The sequence below is a fragment of the Anas acuta genome, chromosome W (genome assembly GCF_963932015.1).
Source record: "Anas acuta chromosome W, bAnaAcu1.1, whole genome shotgun sequence".
Classification (NCBI taxonomy): Eukaryota; Metazoa; Chordata; class Aves; order Anseriformes; family Anatidae; genus Anas; species Anas acuta.
In genome coordinates this window covers 26,186,115-26,201,739 of record NC_089016.1, presented here as the reverse complement: position 1 = coordinate 26,201,739, position 15,625 = coordinate 26,186,115, and the positions used below count along the sequence as shown (strand labels likewise).

The following is a 15,625-nucleotide window of genomic DNA, read 5'->3' as shown; positions in this document are numbered from 1 at the left end:
ACACAACCCCAACTTTATTTTTGCTCTTAGAAGAAGAGTGTGACTTGTCAGTACATCAGGATCTGTGCTGGGGCACTTCAGAAGATTGCTCTTTAATTCTTTTTTTTAAGCCAGGAATAAGTAGAAGTTCTTATTGCGAAAATCCCTTTGCTTTTGTGCTTAAGCAGCCTGAAAGCTATTCCAAAATTAAATACTGTACTTGTAAACATACAAGTTGAATTTGTTTTGGAATATTTCCCATGCTATTATAACCATTTTATATAAAAATGCTAACTTAACTAGGATCATGCACACAAACCCATTACAGATAAGAGACTTGGTCCATATCTTATTCACTAAATTATACTGCCTCTTACTGTTGTAAGGTAGGGCCAAAGTGTTCCTTGACAATCAAAGCTATACAGAACCCTCACACTTCTATAGAACTCTTCCAATCCTAGCCCCACAGCCTTCAGAAGAGCACTTCTTACAGTCCTCAACAGATCTAAACTAATGCATTGTATCGGCTCTTTCATCCTGTTTGTGCAGTACCCACAGACTGTTCTCGACAAGTGCCATGCTTCACCCACACAAAAGGGTAACAGAGGATGAATTCTGGACTGTGCATCTCTTTCACCCAGTCTGACATCAGATTACTGCCATTCACATTCAGAGTTAAATACTTCTGTGTCACACTTAATACCTGTACTAAAAGAAAAAAACACAACAAAACAGATTCTGAAGAAAACCTGCTAGCTGCTACCTAGCAGAAGACAATGCTTGGATGGCCATGAGAGCATCCAGAAACAGACAAATCCTTCCCAAAAGGAAGCAACTCATCTCCCATAACCTTTTTATTTCAAGTTGACATCTAATCATTAATCTACAAATTATGATCTAACCATGGATTAACAGTAGGCTTTAGGCTCCGCCTAAGTTTCCTCACCCTCAGCTTTACTGGATTACCACAGTTGCACAAGTAATGTATTGCAACCAAGTAGTTTAACTTAACTGAAGTTCTTTCTAATCATAAGGATTCTTCTACACCATATTTATGCTCTTCTGCCATAAAATACATTCTTCATACATACTTCATTATATCTCTATAAATATACATATTTTATAGTCATAACAGTTACAACTACAAAAGCAAAGAAAAAAATATATACATACACCAAGTTTGATTCAAGAAAGACAGTTATCTACTCTTCCTGCTAGAGTACAGGACTCATTGATTTATACTCAATGAAAGAAGATAAGAAGAAGTTAACATCCAACCTAAAACTCCCCTGGCACAACTTAAGCCCATTCCCCCTCGTCCTGTCACCAGGCACATGGGAGAACAGACCAACCCCCACCTCGCTACAGCCTCCTTTAAGGTACTTATCGCTCTCTATAAGGTCACCCCTGAGCCTCCTTTTCTCCAGACTGAACAAGCCCAGCTCCCTCAGCCGCTCCTCATAAGACTTGTTCTCCAGGCCCCTCACCAGCTTCGTCGCCCTTCTCTGGACTCGCTCAAGCACCTCAATGTCCTTCTTGTAGCGAGGGGCCCAAAACTGAACACAGTACTCGAGGTGCGGCCTCACCAGAGCTGAGTACAGGGGGACAATCACCTCCCTAGACCTGCTGGCCACACTGTTTCTGATACAAGCCAGGATGCCGTTGGCCTTTTTGGCCACCTGAGCACACTGCTGGCTCACATTCAGCTGACTATCAACCCTCACTCCCAGGTCCTTCTCTGCCTGGCAGCTCTCCAACCACTCATCTCCCAGCCTGTAGCTCTGCTTGGGGTTATTGCGCCCCAGGTGCAGGACCCGGCACTTGGCCTTGTTAAACTTCATGCAGTTGACCTCAGCCCATCGGTGCAGCCTATCCAGATCCTCCTGCAGAGCCTTCCTACCCTCGAGCAGATCGACACATGCACCTAACTTGGTGACATCTGCAAACTTACTGAGGGTGCACTCAATGCCCTCGTCCAGATCATCGATAAAGATATTAAAGAGGACCGGCCCCAGTACCAAGCCCCGGGGGACACCACTAGTGACCGGCCTGCAACTGGATTTGACTCCATTCACCACAACTCTTTGGGCCCGGCTATCCAGCCAGTTTCTAACCCAACGAAGCGTACACCAGTCCAAGCCAAGAGCAGCCAGTTTCTTGAGGAGAATGCTGTGGGAGACGGTGTCAAAAGCCTTGCTGAAGTCAAGGTAGACCACATCCACAGCCTTTCCCTCATCCACCCAGCGCGTCACTTTGTCATAGAAGGAGATCAGGTTCGTCAAGGAGGACCTGCCTCTCATAAACCCATGCTGACTGGGCCTGATCACCTGCTTCCCTGCAAGTGCCACGTGATGACACTCAAGATAATCTGCTCCATGAACTTCCCTAGCACCGAGGTCAAACTGACAGGCCTATAGTTCCCCAGGTCTACCCTCCAGCCCTTCTTGTAGATGGGCATCACATTTGCTAGCCACCAGTCAACTGGGACCTCCCCCAATAGCCAGGACTGTTGATAAATGATGGAAAGCAGCTTGGCCAGCTCCTCTGCCAGTTCTCTCAGTACCCTCAGGTGGATCCCATCCAGCCCCATCCACTTGCGCACATCCAAGTGCTGTAACAGGTCGCCAACCATTTCCTCATGGATAGTGAGGGCCACATCCTGCTCCCCTTCCACCAGCTCAGGGTACTGGGTATCCAGAGAACAACCGGTATTGCCGATAAAGACTGAGGCGAAGAAGGCATTGAACACCTCAGCCTTTTCCTCATCTTTTCTAACTAGGTTTTCCCCGCATCCAGTAAAGGATGGAGATTCTCCCTAGTCCTCCATTTTGCATTGATATATCTATAAAAACATGTCATCTTTAACAGCAGTAGCCAGATTGAGCTCCATACGAGCTTTGGCCTTTCTAATTTTGTCCCTGCACAGCCTCGCAACATCCTTATAGTCCTGAGTGGCCCACCCTCTTTTCCAAAGATTATAAACCCTCTTTTTTCCTAAGCTCAAGCCACAACTCTCTGTTCAGCCAGGCCGGTCTTCTTCCACACCGGCTCGTCTTTGGGCACGTGGGGACAGACCGTTCCTGCGCCACTATGACTGCCTTCTTGAAAAGTGCCCAGCCTTCCTGGACTCCTCTGCCCTTCAGAACTACCTCCCGAGGTACTCTGCCAACCAGTGTCCTGAACAGCTTGAAGTCTGCCCTCTGGAAGTCCAAGACAGCAGTTCTATTGATCCCCCTCCTGACTTCACCAAGAATAGAGAACTCTACTATTTCATGGTCACTCTGCCCAAGACAGCTCCCAACCACCACATCTCCCACCAGTCCTTCTCTGTCTGTGAACAGAAGGTCTAGCAGGGCACCTCCCCTGGTAGGCTCACTAACCAGCTGCATCAGGAAGCTATCTTCCATGCTCTCCAGAAACCTCCTAGACTGCTTTCTCTGGGCTGTGTTGTGCTTCCAGGATAAGTCTGGGAAGTTCAAGTACTTTTGAGCAGGCAGTCAGTCTGGGTGGATACAGACTTCCTAGAGAGCGCTCTCTGACTAGCATAGACCATTGCGGCCTAGCTAGTGGAAGACAGCTGTTAGAGGGTTTTTTTCTTATGGGCAGGGGGATTGCTCTGCCCTCCCTGCTCACCCTGCCTGCAGGAACTGCCATGCCCCACCCTTCTGATGCACCACACTGTTTGCCCATCCTGGTCACCTGCTCCTGGTTGCTCATGCTCCCTAGGGGCTGCTTTTATCAGCTTAGAGGTATGTTGCTGGCTCCACCTATGCCTTGTCAGCCTCCCTCAGAGAGTCCGGGCCCTGGCAGCTCCCTTGGCTGTCTTGACAAAAAAAAAAAAAAAAAAAAGCAGCCCTGCCTGTCCCAATCCCCCACTCCACTGCAGAACGTGTCTGCCCCAGAGCCAATCGCCTTGGCAATACACCTCTGATCAGTACAGCTAGGAGATCAAAAGTAAACTTGTGCACACAGGAGTTTGAGATATAGTTGACAAAGATTCCAACACCTGAAGAGTTTTGTCCTGTCCACCAACCTCTACGCAGAACTTTGCTAGATTTGCTGAAGTACCACACCTAGGTTCCCTTAACATCACCAGCAAGCTTTTTTTGTTGTTGTTTTAGTAGCAGAAATTAGCCACCTTTGAAGTCTTGATTAGAGTAGGCAGGTGCAAAAGTACTTCATTACTCTCTTGGAAATAGGCAAAAGTCATCCACGTTCTTAAAGCTGAGAGCTGCAGAGGGAAAGATCAAACAGAACAAGGCTAGGACACCAGGAGCTCTAGTTAGGTCACAAGTGGTGGCCTTATGTCAGTCAGCTCTCAGTCATGCCCTGAAGTTCAGCCAGCCCAGTACAGGGAATGAGATGATGGAGAAGGGAGACACTTGAAGTAGGCTTGGATCCCCAAAGACCCCAAGACAGATTTAAAAAAAAATCCTGACAGCACCACAGTGATAGGTCTTTTGTGGCTAAGCACACCTAGATGTATCTGCCATATTAACACATCTAACCTCACAGTAGACAGCATTTCCTGCCTGGACAGTAAGAAGTATTTCAAGCATATGCCAAAAATTGTTGAGGAAATCCTTATGTGATGTTTCATTGCATCCCTATCAGACCTGAAAAACAGGCAGTGCCATGCTCTGGGATGGTTATAAACAGCCCTTAGCCCAACCTGGCCTGCCCCAACACTCTGCAACATGCCTGCACCAGCCTGCTTTGCTGCAGCCTCCATGGATGTTCCTATTAAGCAGCACAGCTTTGTTGACTGCCATAGCATGCTACTTATTTGTCCCTTGAAGGCCAAATATGGTCCCCAGTTGAAAAGCCCCAGCAGAAACATATTGCTTACATCACAGAAATGAACATTTACATACTTAGTAGGTACCGTATAACCTTACAACTTGGATGAAATTTCAGTTTATCCAAGCTGAACATTAAGCAAGCTGCTTCAAATCAGTGAAATCCAAATATTACCTCTAACAGCACTAGAAGCCAGACTTATTCCATAACATCCAGAAGAAAGCAGCCAAAACCAGCAGCCTATTGGTCTCATCCCTTATCAGCAGTAACCAATACAACTACAACCTCTTTCTAGCTGGAGAATAGCCATAGATATATGGGTCCGAGACGCAGACTGTGCTGTTATTGACACTTGAAATGGAGCTCCAGAGTGACTTTCTGCAACAACCCTGACTAGGCTGGTGTTTAGCTCCTGACAATCCTACCCATAATCCTCTGAGGATCAAAACAAGCTTCATTAATGAATTTTCAAAAATAATCCAGCCCATTTCACAGCGTAAAAGCCAGATGTTTGGTCTCACTGAAGTCTACCTTACCTATCCAGCTTCCCCTAGCAGTATCACTACTGCCATATTTCAGGCCAAAGGCAGCCAAGCTTCTGCCACAGAAGTGGAAGACAGCTATCAGCAGGAAAAGAAAAAAAAAATCAGTTACATTCCACAGAATGCATGTTAGTCAAATTAGTCAAAAGCCTTCAGGTTTCTGGAAGTCATTGAAAAATGGAAATTATTCCATATGTTGTCTCAAAGCTTTAATTTTTATATGCTTCATACAGCAATATGAAATGCCTAATTTAATTTACAAGTTTACTAGTCTTCCATAAGGGAAGTGACAACAGGTCCTCTATAGAGGATTGTTTAGATATGACTGGAGTTGACTCAAGAGATAGCTACTTGGCACTTACAGAATTATACAGGAGAAGAAATGTTACTGTCATTCACAGAATTTTAACACTTAAGCTTTCAAGAACAGTTGAGCCTCAATGCCTTTTTGGCTTATCATTTTGAATAACTTATGGTCACAATATGTGTTACTGCAAGAAAGCCATAAAAATTGGGTCAGGCAGATCCAGCAAAAGCAGCAGTATCATGAAGAACAGACAAGATTTTCTCTTTCTAACTTAAGCAGCAGCAGCATGAACCTTCATTTGAAACATTTGGGCATTTTGTTACTATGTGAATTAAAGATTAGATGGGATTTAGATAGGGGGCAGAAAACACCCCTCAACCCTGGCTATACACGCAGCATCTCATCACCCAGTCTGGAGAGCAGCCCTGCAGAGAGGGATCTGGGGGTTGTGGTTGACAGCAAGTTGACTATAAGCCAGCATTGTGTCCTGGAAGCCAGGAAGGCCAACTGTATCCTGGGATGCATCAAGCACAGTGAAATGTGTTCATCTGATTCGTGTCAGTATGGAACAATGCTAGGGCCACATGGTATGAGGAATGTGACCTTCTGTCTTACATACCCTTGTATAACCACAAGTCTAAGAAAAACAGAGTGGTTAATGTATATAGTTCTTGTACCTTGCAAAGGAATGGTCTAGCATTTTGTGTCAATAGAGAGCTTGAAGGGAAATGTATTTGTAGGCTTTTCCTTGAAGTCTCTGATATCTGGGGGGTTTCAGAATAACTGCTAACTATTATGACTATTGCATGGGACACTATGCAAGCCCCTGATGTCTGGCCAGGAGATTAAGGAGAAGGGGAAAGCTGAAGAACAACTAAAAGACAAAGCTTGCAGGGGATGCTGCACTAGTCTCTGACATACAGCCAAGTTGGACAAAGGAGAAGGACAAGAGGGAGGAAGACTATGAGCCTTCAGCATGAGAGACCCCCAGAGGGACCACTGGAGACTGATACGCATGCTCCAGTAGGAGGGTTTGGATTCCTGAAACTAATTATAGTAACCCTGTTGTTTTTAGAAGTAGTAATGCATATGTATTAGCCTAGGAGCATAAAAATCAGCTGCTTGATATAACTGGTGCGTGTCTTGGTGGAGCAGACTCCTGGCGCACCCAGCGCTGTTTGCTTACCTCTGCTTGTTTAATAAATTGTAAATTTTGATTGTAACCCTATTTGGGACTTCGCCATTCATTACACACAGCATTGCTAGTCAGTCAAGAGAGGTGATTGTCCCACTCTACTCTGCGCTGGTGCAGCCTCACCTTGAATACTGCGTGCATTTCTGGGCACCACAGTTTGTACTAAGGACATTAAACTGTTGGACAGTGTCCAGAGGAGGGTGATGAAGATGGTGAAGGGCCTAGAGGGGAAGACATATGAGGAGCAGCTGAATTCTCCAGGCTGAACAGACCAAGTGACAAGGATGCTGAAGGGAGACCTCATCGTGGTCTACAGCTTCCTCACGGGTGGGAGTGGAGGGGCAGGCACCAACCTATTCTCCTTAATCACCAGTGATATGACCTGCAGGAATGTAGTCAAGCTGAGGCAGGGGAGGTTTAGGCTAGACATCAGGAAAAGGTTCTTCACCGAGAGGGTGGTTGCACATTGGAACAGGCTCCCCAGTGAAGTAGTCACTGCACCAAGCCTGTCTGAATTTAAGAAGAGATTGGACTGTGCACTTAGCCACATGGTCTAAACTTTCGGGTAGACCTGTGCAGTACCAGGAGTTGGAAGGGACTCATAAGGATCATCAAGTCCAACTCTGGATATTCTATGGTTCTAAGAAATATTAACCTCTCACGTTATCCTGTTTAATGCACTACCAAAAGGCATTCAGCTACTAAGTGGGGGTACAGTTACTATTCTGCAAGATAAATAATCAAGAGAACCAGAACGAAATTCAGTTTCCTTCAATACACTCTAAGAAGCTTTTTATTTTAATAAAAGGTGAGTACTTTTAGAGATCGTTATTCTAGCCAAGATAAAGCAAACACTCACACAGTGTAGTTTACATCCACAAATTAGAAGCATAGGCCAGCAGACTTGATACAAGAACAAATGGAGTCTAAACTGAATGTGTTACAAACCATGGTTATGCATGGCTCTGTTTTGACAAGGCCAAGGAGTGTGTTTCTTGCAGCAATCTCACTTCAGCCTCTGCCAGTTCTGACAGTGAAAGTTCCCCAGTTGTAGAAGAGTATAAGAATTGATTTAAAATCAAGAAATTTTGCATAGCAGGCATCTATCACCCAAGAATTGACGTAACAGCCAGTTAAACACTGGTCTTTCCATTATTCTAATACCCTAGCAAAGATTTTTTTCAACAACCTTCCTAAGTATTTTGCTGTTAACATGAAAATACACATTTTAAGTTCTTTAACCAGGGTGTACATCTTAGCTAGAATAAAAGTCACATGGTATCGCAAACATGTCTCCACTGCTATGATCTCCAAGTTGCATCTCTGCAGTAAGAGCCCTTCACTTGAAGCTCTAAATGACTTATATGATTTTAAGAGAACAAAATAGACCAGTGGGAATATCATGTCATGCTTTCAGTACTAAGACCTTAAGGAGTAAGATACAGCCTGCCTGCCAGATCTTTGTTAATCACAAATACAATGATATCTGAAAGCATGATTCACTTACAACAAACAGCCCCTGTATGTTCCCCTTGTTCCCTGTGTGATATCCTCAACTAAAAAAAAAGTTTCAGAGAGTCCTGGTCACATTACACCTCAAGCAGAGATCCCAAAGTATCCTACTCATAACCTAATTCAGTAGCTTTACCATTTACCCCCTTTTTGGTCGAATCCTAATGCATTTCAGTTATTTCAGAAAATTAGGCTAGTTATTGCTGCTACTGCTACTTCAGGGGAAGGCACACAAGGCCACCGTTTATACCATTGAACTGGTCTGGTTGGACTAGACATTCCCAGTAAGTAGCTACTGCTAAAGCTTAGGGGAGTTACTATTAATATTACTAACTCATTGCTAGATAAAATACTAAGGTTTTAAAAATGAAGTACTAGAACTCTGGAAAGCAGCAAGCAAGTTTCATGAGTTCTCACATCTGATCACACACAGCCCAAGTTATAATTAACAAAACCTCTAGTCCATCCACAATATTGTCCATCTGTAATTTGGTTATATTTCCAAATGTAAGTCAGCTACATTCAAATTCAACGTCCACCATTTAGTCCACACCATTCATTATCATGAATACCTGAGGACAGACAAAAACCACAAGGCCAAACTGCACATCAAAAACACCTGAGTTAAGGTTCAACAAGCTTTTTTTTCCTGGCATTTCCTACCTTCCAATGCAAAATGAGCATCATGCAGTAGACTTAAAATGCTACTAAAAAGGAGATACCTGGTGTGAATTTATCTCCCTGTGAAACAGTGGAGAGTGTAAGTATGACTTCAGAAACAGCAAGGTAAGAACATGCTTGAACTTCTCAGAAGTTACACAAGTTGTCTCACACTCAGACACCCATTGCACACTGGAGAACTTCAGGATTTACTAGCTGAACAAAAAGTTAAGAACACCCTCTTAACACGAGAAATTCAAATATTTCCACTAATTCCCAGAATATTAGCCAGACCTAGTAATTAAAAGCATGTAGACAGTTCTCTCTTGAACAGACTGGCAAGAATTTTAGAGGCACAATTCTTTGCATTGCTATCTAAGAATAAAAATAATGTATTTTACCTTGTCTGAGAATCACTCTGTGCAAACTCATAGAAATAGAGCCAAACAATGGAAAAAAAAAAAGCAAGCCAACAGTACTTAATCTTTTCCAAATCAAAAGCTTGTCATTAGACTGAAAATGAAAGAGACGGGTTGTGCCACAGCTTTTCCTCTTGTCATACAGTAGTGCCTAATTGCATGTAAACTTGTATTTTCAGGTATCAACAGATTGGCAAATCATTATCTGCCTTCAGAACATGTACAAGAATCCCACCTGGCTGAGAGAAGCCCTAGGGGAAGAACTATGGGCTTGTTGTCATCATTACCTTGCTTGCTGCCTCCTGAGGAGAGGCAGATGCCCTGAAGAAAGTGGTCTGGAGGGGCCTGTGCAGCCCACAGGTATAGCCTACTAAAAATCTACATGCAACAGCACAGCAAGAGTCAGTTAAACATTTCTTAGGCCTTTGAGCCAGAAATCATAACTGTGCTTAGCGTCAGTGAACCAGCATCACGAGCATCTTCCCTCCCTGCTTGCAGATGGCTTAGCTGTTCTTCCAGTTCAGGGACTGCCAGCTCCACATGGGAGCTCTTGAGACCTGCAGCAGCAGCTGCACATTCTGTTTATAAGCAGTTCCATGCCCCTTAGTTGCAAACCTCTGCTTATTAGCGATAATACCTAAAGGCAACAAAAATTGAAAATTATGTACACTGAGAGAAATTCTCTATGAGCTTGCAATTCAGAGGCTTGTAGAAGTCAGCTTCTGTGCAGATAGTACCACACTTCAAGAGAAGTAGAAGTAACAGCTAACTGTACAATGGGGATGTGAGGTTCAGGACTGCTCTACCCAAGAAATATTTTTGCAATGTTAGAACTATGTAACTGGTAGAACATTTAAACAAATAGAAGTTTCTTGAGCATTTAATTTCAAGCTTTCTGGGCACTGGTCTACAGTATCAAGTTTTTGAATATAGTACTCATTCTTGCTATCAGACAAGTGGGAGAAAGTCCTGTACTGATCTGCTATGAAAAATATATTCCTGCTAGTTGCTTTGAATTCAAGCAAGTCCCTTCGAAGAAGCTGAGATCCAACAACACAGAACTCAGCACATGGTTAAAAAGTTACAAAAACCATGGAGAACAATGCCTCAGCCCTCAAATTACTTAAGAAAACTAAGCATAATGCTTGCTTTCCCCCTCACACACCAGCTTACATGTCAAGACTTGCTCATTCAAGTAGCAGGAATACCTTCTGAAATAAATTGCCTTAAGAGAAGAACCGTCAAACAGCAACTAACAATACCAGTTAATTTTGCTTGTTTCCTTTCATGTTAGGTATACTCATTTTTCATCTACCCAGCCCAAATCACCTCTGAAGGAGCTTTTAATATTGACTCTTGCTCCACATTAAACATGCCTCTCAACACAGCATACTTGGTGAAACTGTGCTTTTAGGCAGTTCTATGTGATTAATAGGAAATTTTACAAACAGAAACTTTTACCTGCACATTCACTGAAAGGTTTGCTCACAACCTAAGCAGAACACTACTCAACTATAAAATGCGAAGACTTACATTTGTAGAAGACAGAAGTTGTGCTGCAAAGGTACAACTGCAGCAAACAAACAGAACTTTAAGTAAGCCACCAGGAAGCATGTTCTAATAGTTTTGCTAGTGTCCTCAGAGCATCACTTGATTAAAACCCTCAAGTTTATCAGTCCCCAAGTTTTGAAGGCTCAAGCACTGAAGCATGACATCGATTTCAAAGCAGACAGAGACACGTTACCCAGAGACCAACCAGCAACTGATATGACAAGAGTTTCACCATACAGTTCACTACAGTTATTGTCTGAAAAGCCGGAGAAATATTCCCACAATTTCAAGAGCAATTCACAACTACCGCATAGCTCAAGCTAATACAGATCTGTTCCATCACACCATGTTCTCCCCAGCTGAAGAAAGAAACAACTCCATTTATGACCCTGGCAGGAAACATTTTATTCTGAGTCTTCCCTTTGTCATTCAAAAAAAACTCAATATCTGAATCAGCTGTGAGGAAATCATACCTTAAACACCCAAGGTCTACTCACCTCTCTCCTTTAAGCAAGTTCTGAATAAGTCAGGGATCAAAAAAATCAAGTACCTGTATCTCAATACAACTGATTTAGGCCAGAACACTGGCAGAAGCTTTGGTCAAACTGACAGACAACGCCTGTCCATCAGGGGAGAGGACAGCTGTGTAGACACACTTGGACTCATGACCCAGCCTCCACTGCAGACATGCACCTTCAGCTAACTGTACAATGGGGATGTGAGGTTCAGGACAGCTCTACCCAAACCAAGCTCTGTGTGAAATGGACATTTCTGAAAGCTACTGCCCTATGCGTCCAGCTGAGAGGTCCTGAGCTATGAAGTCCTGCAGCAGAGCTAAGCAGGATGGAATAGTTGATGATATAAGCTTAGCAAAAAACAGTTACTAAAGTTTTCAGAAGTTACTGGTTTTATTATGGCCTGCACTAAGGTATCAATAATCTAAAAGCACTAAGCAAGACATGTTTTCTGCTTAAATTTATCAAGTGATAAAATTACTGGATTAGCAACTGAAACCAGAAGCAGTTGAAGTGTTAGACCAACTTTGAACAGCAGTAGCTCCTTTCAAAGAGGTGCAGAGAGAGCACTTCACTCATTTCAGTTTATTCAGCTAGTCCAACAATCCATAGAGAAAGGTCATATTTCTCCAAGAATAAATGAGGTGCCAAAAGCTGATGTTACCAGTTCTGAAAGCTTCATGACCATTGTGATATATGTTCATCTGATTCCATGAACCATGAATCAAGCATTGCTAACACTTCAATAAAGTCACTTTAAGTGTAAATATATTGAGGAATACCTTCATTTAAGTTTAACCAAAAGATTTTGTACTTTCCTTCCAGTCCCTGTCCTCAAACTACACCTCAAGCAAATGGAAGAAAAACTGCCAAACCCTCATTGCCAGGAAATTCTACACAATTACACAATGTAACCTTTTATTTTTTGCTATTATTTCAAGTTCTACTTACCTAGTCTTAGAAAACTAAAAACATAGAGCGGAATAGATAGATATTTAAGTTATCAAAACAAGAAACCTTAAGGATAAATCAGGTAGTGATTTGAAGTGGCATTCAACTCAAATATGAGTACATGATAAAGTTAACTCCACCAAATAAAGTTTCAGTTTTACCCGTCTCATCTCTAAAATGTTCACTAAGCCAAGCCTAACATACCTTAAGGTTTGCCTTAAAGGCTCACTACAAAGAGAAGTCAGGAACTTCATGATCAGGACAACATGAACCCTCTCTTGGGAGAAAATTTGCGTCTAAGACTGCTTTTTGAGGAGCTGAGAATTTAGGGTGAATAACTAAAGACTGAACACTACCAAAACAAACTGAGCAGGCACGGTTCCTTATAGAGGAGAGATCAGAAACTCCATATGACAGGCTCTGGTCACACTGCCTGAAGTGAATTCTCTGCTGCAGAGGGGACGGAGGCATCATGAGACCTCCCACTCTCAAACAGGAGAGGAATTTAGAGGAAAAGGCCCTACAGTTCAAGGACACCAAACAGCAAGAGCCATCGCAATCACAGCTCTGGGGTAAAGTAACGCCAGCACTCATGCCAATATCTGCACTTGCTAGAGGCACATCCTCAAGTCATTCCACTGGCTGCTTCAGCTTTCTTTCCAAGAACAATTACAAATGCATAGGTCAGGTGGCTCCTAAACCAAGTATTTTGACGCCTTCGTAATTTCTCTGAAAAAAAAAAAAATAAAATAAAAATGATGACTAATCCAAGTACAGGAAGAGGTGACCAGTCCATTCTGATGTAGGAATAGCTCAGTTACCAATCCAAGATTGCAGGGACTTCCTGACAAAGTAATAACAGAGGTGAGTCTAAGAATACACATATCACACCTACATGAGTAAGCCAGCCAACTCATTACAAAAGGAAAGCCTCATGCCGAAATCTTCCCTTCCTTCCAAATAATGAGGCCAAACTGAACGTGACTAAATCCATTATTCCCCAAGCTACAGGTTATTTTGGTTTTGTGGGACAGAGTGCTTAAACCCTGGTTCAGAGGCCAAGAGGCACCGAAGATGCATGCTAGACAAGCAAAGAGATCCTCTGAGCTTTTGTTTGGTTTGACAGAAGCCAAAGGGCACTGGCAATAGAGGGAAGATGTCAGAGGTACCACTAAATCGATAACTCCTGGGAGATACAAGCCAAGTGACATGGTTTTGCCAGAGCTCAAATAGCCACAAAGCACAGAGAGAGATGCCCAGCACAACGCATCTTTTGCTTCACCAAAGCTTTTGGTTCTTTTAAGGAAAATGCACCAGCCTTCTTTAAGTCTTGTTCCTTTTGGGTGAGGAGGTGCCAGATTTCTTGCTTTCTGGGTTTACAAGTGGGGAAATAACAACCACAAAAGTTTTTTTGTTTTTTTTTTGACTAATAGGAAGATCGAGAGGAATTGAAAGCAATTATCTACCTTTGCCCACGAAGCATTGCTGTAGCCCTTTGAGGGCCATCTGCTTAAGTTTGGGGATGGAAAGAATGACAACCGGGGGACAACCCAACGCACAGCACTGCAGCACCATCAGATTCTGACAAAAAGCACAGCCTGGAAGGCCAGCACCCCCAGCTACCACCCAACCAAGGTCCCCCCCGCGGGTGACCATAGCCGGGGGGGGGCCTCACCTCACCACGGAGCCTCTGCTTTAGCTAAAAACACAGGGAGGGAGTAAAAAAAAAATAAAAATAAAGTAAATTAATTAAAGAAAGGCAGAAAATAAAGGAAGAAAAGGCCGGGAAGCCGCGGCTTCACCCCCCAGCCTCATCCCAACCCCTCGGGGGCGAGGCCTCCAGTTAGAAGGGCTCCCAACGGCCACCGGGGGGGGCCGGGCACGGCACGGCCCCACCGAGGCTTGGCGAGGAGAGGCCGGGACCTCCCGGCGGAGACAAAGAGACCGGCGGCCGGGGCGGCGGTTGTGTCGGAGGCCCTGCGGGCAGGCGAGCGGGCCGAGGCGTACCTTGAAATACCCCCCCTCGTAGAGGGTGTTGGGCGGCCCGAAGATCGCCACCTCCCAGTTGTAGAGGTCAGACTCGTCCACCAGGGTGATGCGGAAGCCCTCGACCGGTTCCTCCTGCAGCGACTTCAACTCCAGCATCAGCGCCTTCTGCGAGCTGCTCATCTGCTGCTGGGCCATAGCACGGCCGCCGCCGCCGGCCTCGGCCTCGGCCTCGGCCGCCAGCCCCCGCCCCGCCCCACAGTACCGGCCCCTACTGCTGCCGCCACTTCCTTTTGTGACGGCACCCGCTCGCCGCTGACCTCAGCGCGCCGCGCCACGCCCCACGCCCCCGGGACACGCCCCGCCCACCAGGACACGCCCATTCACCTTATAGCCACGCCTACCCCTCTTGTGGCCACGCCCTTTCACTGTGTAGACACGCCCGCTCTTCCGCGGAGACACGCCCGCTCCATGTGTGACTTCGCCCACCCCCTGTGTAGCCCCGCCCCCACCCCGTGGAACCACGCCCCAGTCTGGTGGAGATACGCCCCCACCATAGTTCTTAAAGGAACAGCACTCCCTCCTTTCACTACTGCCCCCCCTTCCCCCCCCGCATGCCTGCCATGTTCTTAGTGGTGGCTTGTGGAGGGAGGAGGACACAGCCATGTCAGTGTGGTGTTGGGGAAGGATCAGCCACAGCAATGTGTTCGCTGTTCCTGGTGAGCAAATGATGCTGGGTGACAGCGAGAGCACCACTGGGATAGGGACAGGGTGGGTGGCCACCATCCTGGCATGGCTTCTCCCTGACATCCTGGTCCATGGTCCTCCATGGAGCTGCTGCACTGCAGGGTAAGGGTGTAGAGGCTGATGGTCCGGAGGCCATTTTCCCATGGAAGCTGTTGGGCACAGAGGCTGGTAGTCCAAACACAGAGGTGTTTTGGGAAATGGCAAGCATCCCATAGCGATCCCCAAACACCCAACGGTGACATCGAAACAGACAGTGCTCCTGTAGGCATTGGCGCTGTTTTCACATAGCTCCACAGATGCATGAGGTACCACAGCCAGAAAATGGTTGGGTTCCTTCCTCCCATCCACCCAAGGAGGAAAGAATCCTCCAGGGTCAAGGCGGTGCCCACCACAGCTCCACACACAGGGCTGTGAACACAAAAGCATGGTTAAGACCTGAGACAGTGCCTGTGAGCTCATAT

General features: G+C 45.1%; 1 protein-coding gene across 4 annotated transcripts in view; it reads right to left on the bottom strand.

Moving 5' to 3' along the window:
• The window catches only part of LOC137846720 (ubiquitin-conjugating enzyme E2 R2-like), a 104,588-nt gene extending 89,877 nt beyond the window's left edge, over window positions 1–14,711 (bottom strand). For 2 of the 4 annotated variants that reach the window (XM_068664835.1, XM_068664836.1), the window contains exon 1: window positions 14,439–14,579. Coding sequence is in view for 1 of the 4 variants with exons in the window: in XM_068664834.1 (XP_068520935.1) it covers window positions 14,439–14,615 (177 nt within the window). In the remaining 3 variants the exon portion in view is untranslated. Of the gene's footprint in view, window positions 1–14,438 lie in introns of all 4 variants that reach the window. The other 2 variants (XM_068664834.1, XM_068664837.1) reach the window with 2 other exon arrangements.
• Between the last annotated feature and the right edge of the window lie 914 nt (window positions 14,712–15,625).